This window comes from Haliaeetus leucocephalus, unplaced genomic scaffold (assembly GCF_000737465.1).
Source record: "Haliaeetus leucocephalus isolate CR32 unplaced genomic scaffold, Haliaeetus_leucocephalus-4.0 Scaffold373, whole genome shotgun sequence".
Lineage (NCBI taxonomy): Eukaryota > Metazoa > Chordata > Aves > Accipitriformes > Accipitridae > Haliaeetus > Haliaeetus leucocephalus.
In genome coordinates, this window is record NW_010972809.1 from 3,102,741 (window position 1) to 3,103,235 (window position 495).

The window sequence follows — 495 nt, forward strand, 5'->3', positions numbered from 1 at the left end:
TTCCCCCCCAAGCCCCCCGCTAGCCCCGCGGTGCCGGGCCAGGCCCGGAGCGCTACCCACCCGGCGGTGAGGTCCTGCTGGACGCTCAGCAGCCGCTCCCGCAGCGTCTCCAACATCGTCCCGGCTTTCTCCGGCTGCGGAGGCCAGCGCCGGGACGGAGGGGAGGGGCGGGACGGAGGGGAGGGGCCTAGCTCCTCCCTCTCCCCCTCAGCCCGCGGGCGGTGCCGGGCGCGGCGGCCAGCCTGCGATGGTTAATCGCCGCCCTCGCGCCCAGCGGAAGGCCCGCCCTCTCTTTTCCGGCGGGGGCCTCGCGGGGGCGCGGCGCGGCGCGTAAGGGCGCGAGTTACCTCAGAAAGTCGGGGGCGTCGGGGAGCTGCTGAGGGGCAGCTAGGTCCCTTGTTTTCTTTTCCCGGTGTGCGAGTAATGCCGGGCAGAGCTGCGGTTAAAGCCCGGGCCGTTTCAAGGATAGATTTTGAGTAAGCGCGTGGATCCCTG

General features: G+C 71.7%; 1 protein-coding gene across 3 annotated transcripts in view; it reads right to left on the minus strand.

Moving 5' to 3' along the window:
* Window positions 1–154, minus strand: part of DTNBP1 (dystrobrevin binding protein 1) — a 69,638-nt gene extending 69,484 nt beyond the window's left edge. For all 3 annotated transcript variants that reach the window (XM_010573175.1, XM_010573176.1, XM_010573174.1), the window contains exon 1: window positions 61–154. In XM_010573175.1, coding sequence (XP_010571477.1) covers window positions 61–116 — 56 coding nt within the window. In that variant the 5' untranslated portion in view covers window positions 117–154. The remainder of the gene's footprint in view (window positions 1–60) is intronic.
* Between the last annotated feature and the right edge of the window lie 341 nt (window positions 155–495).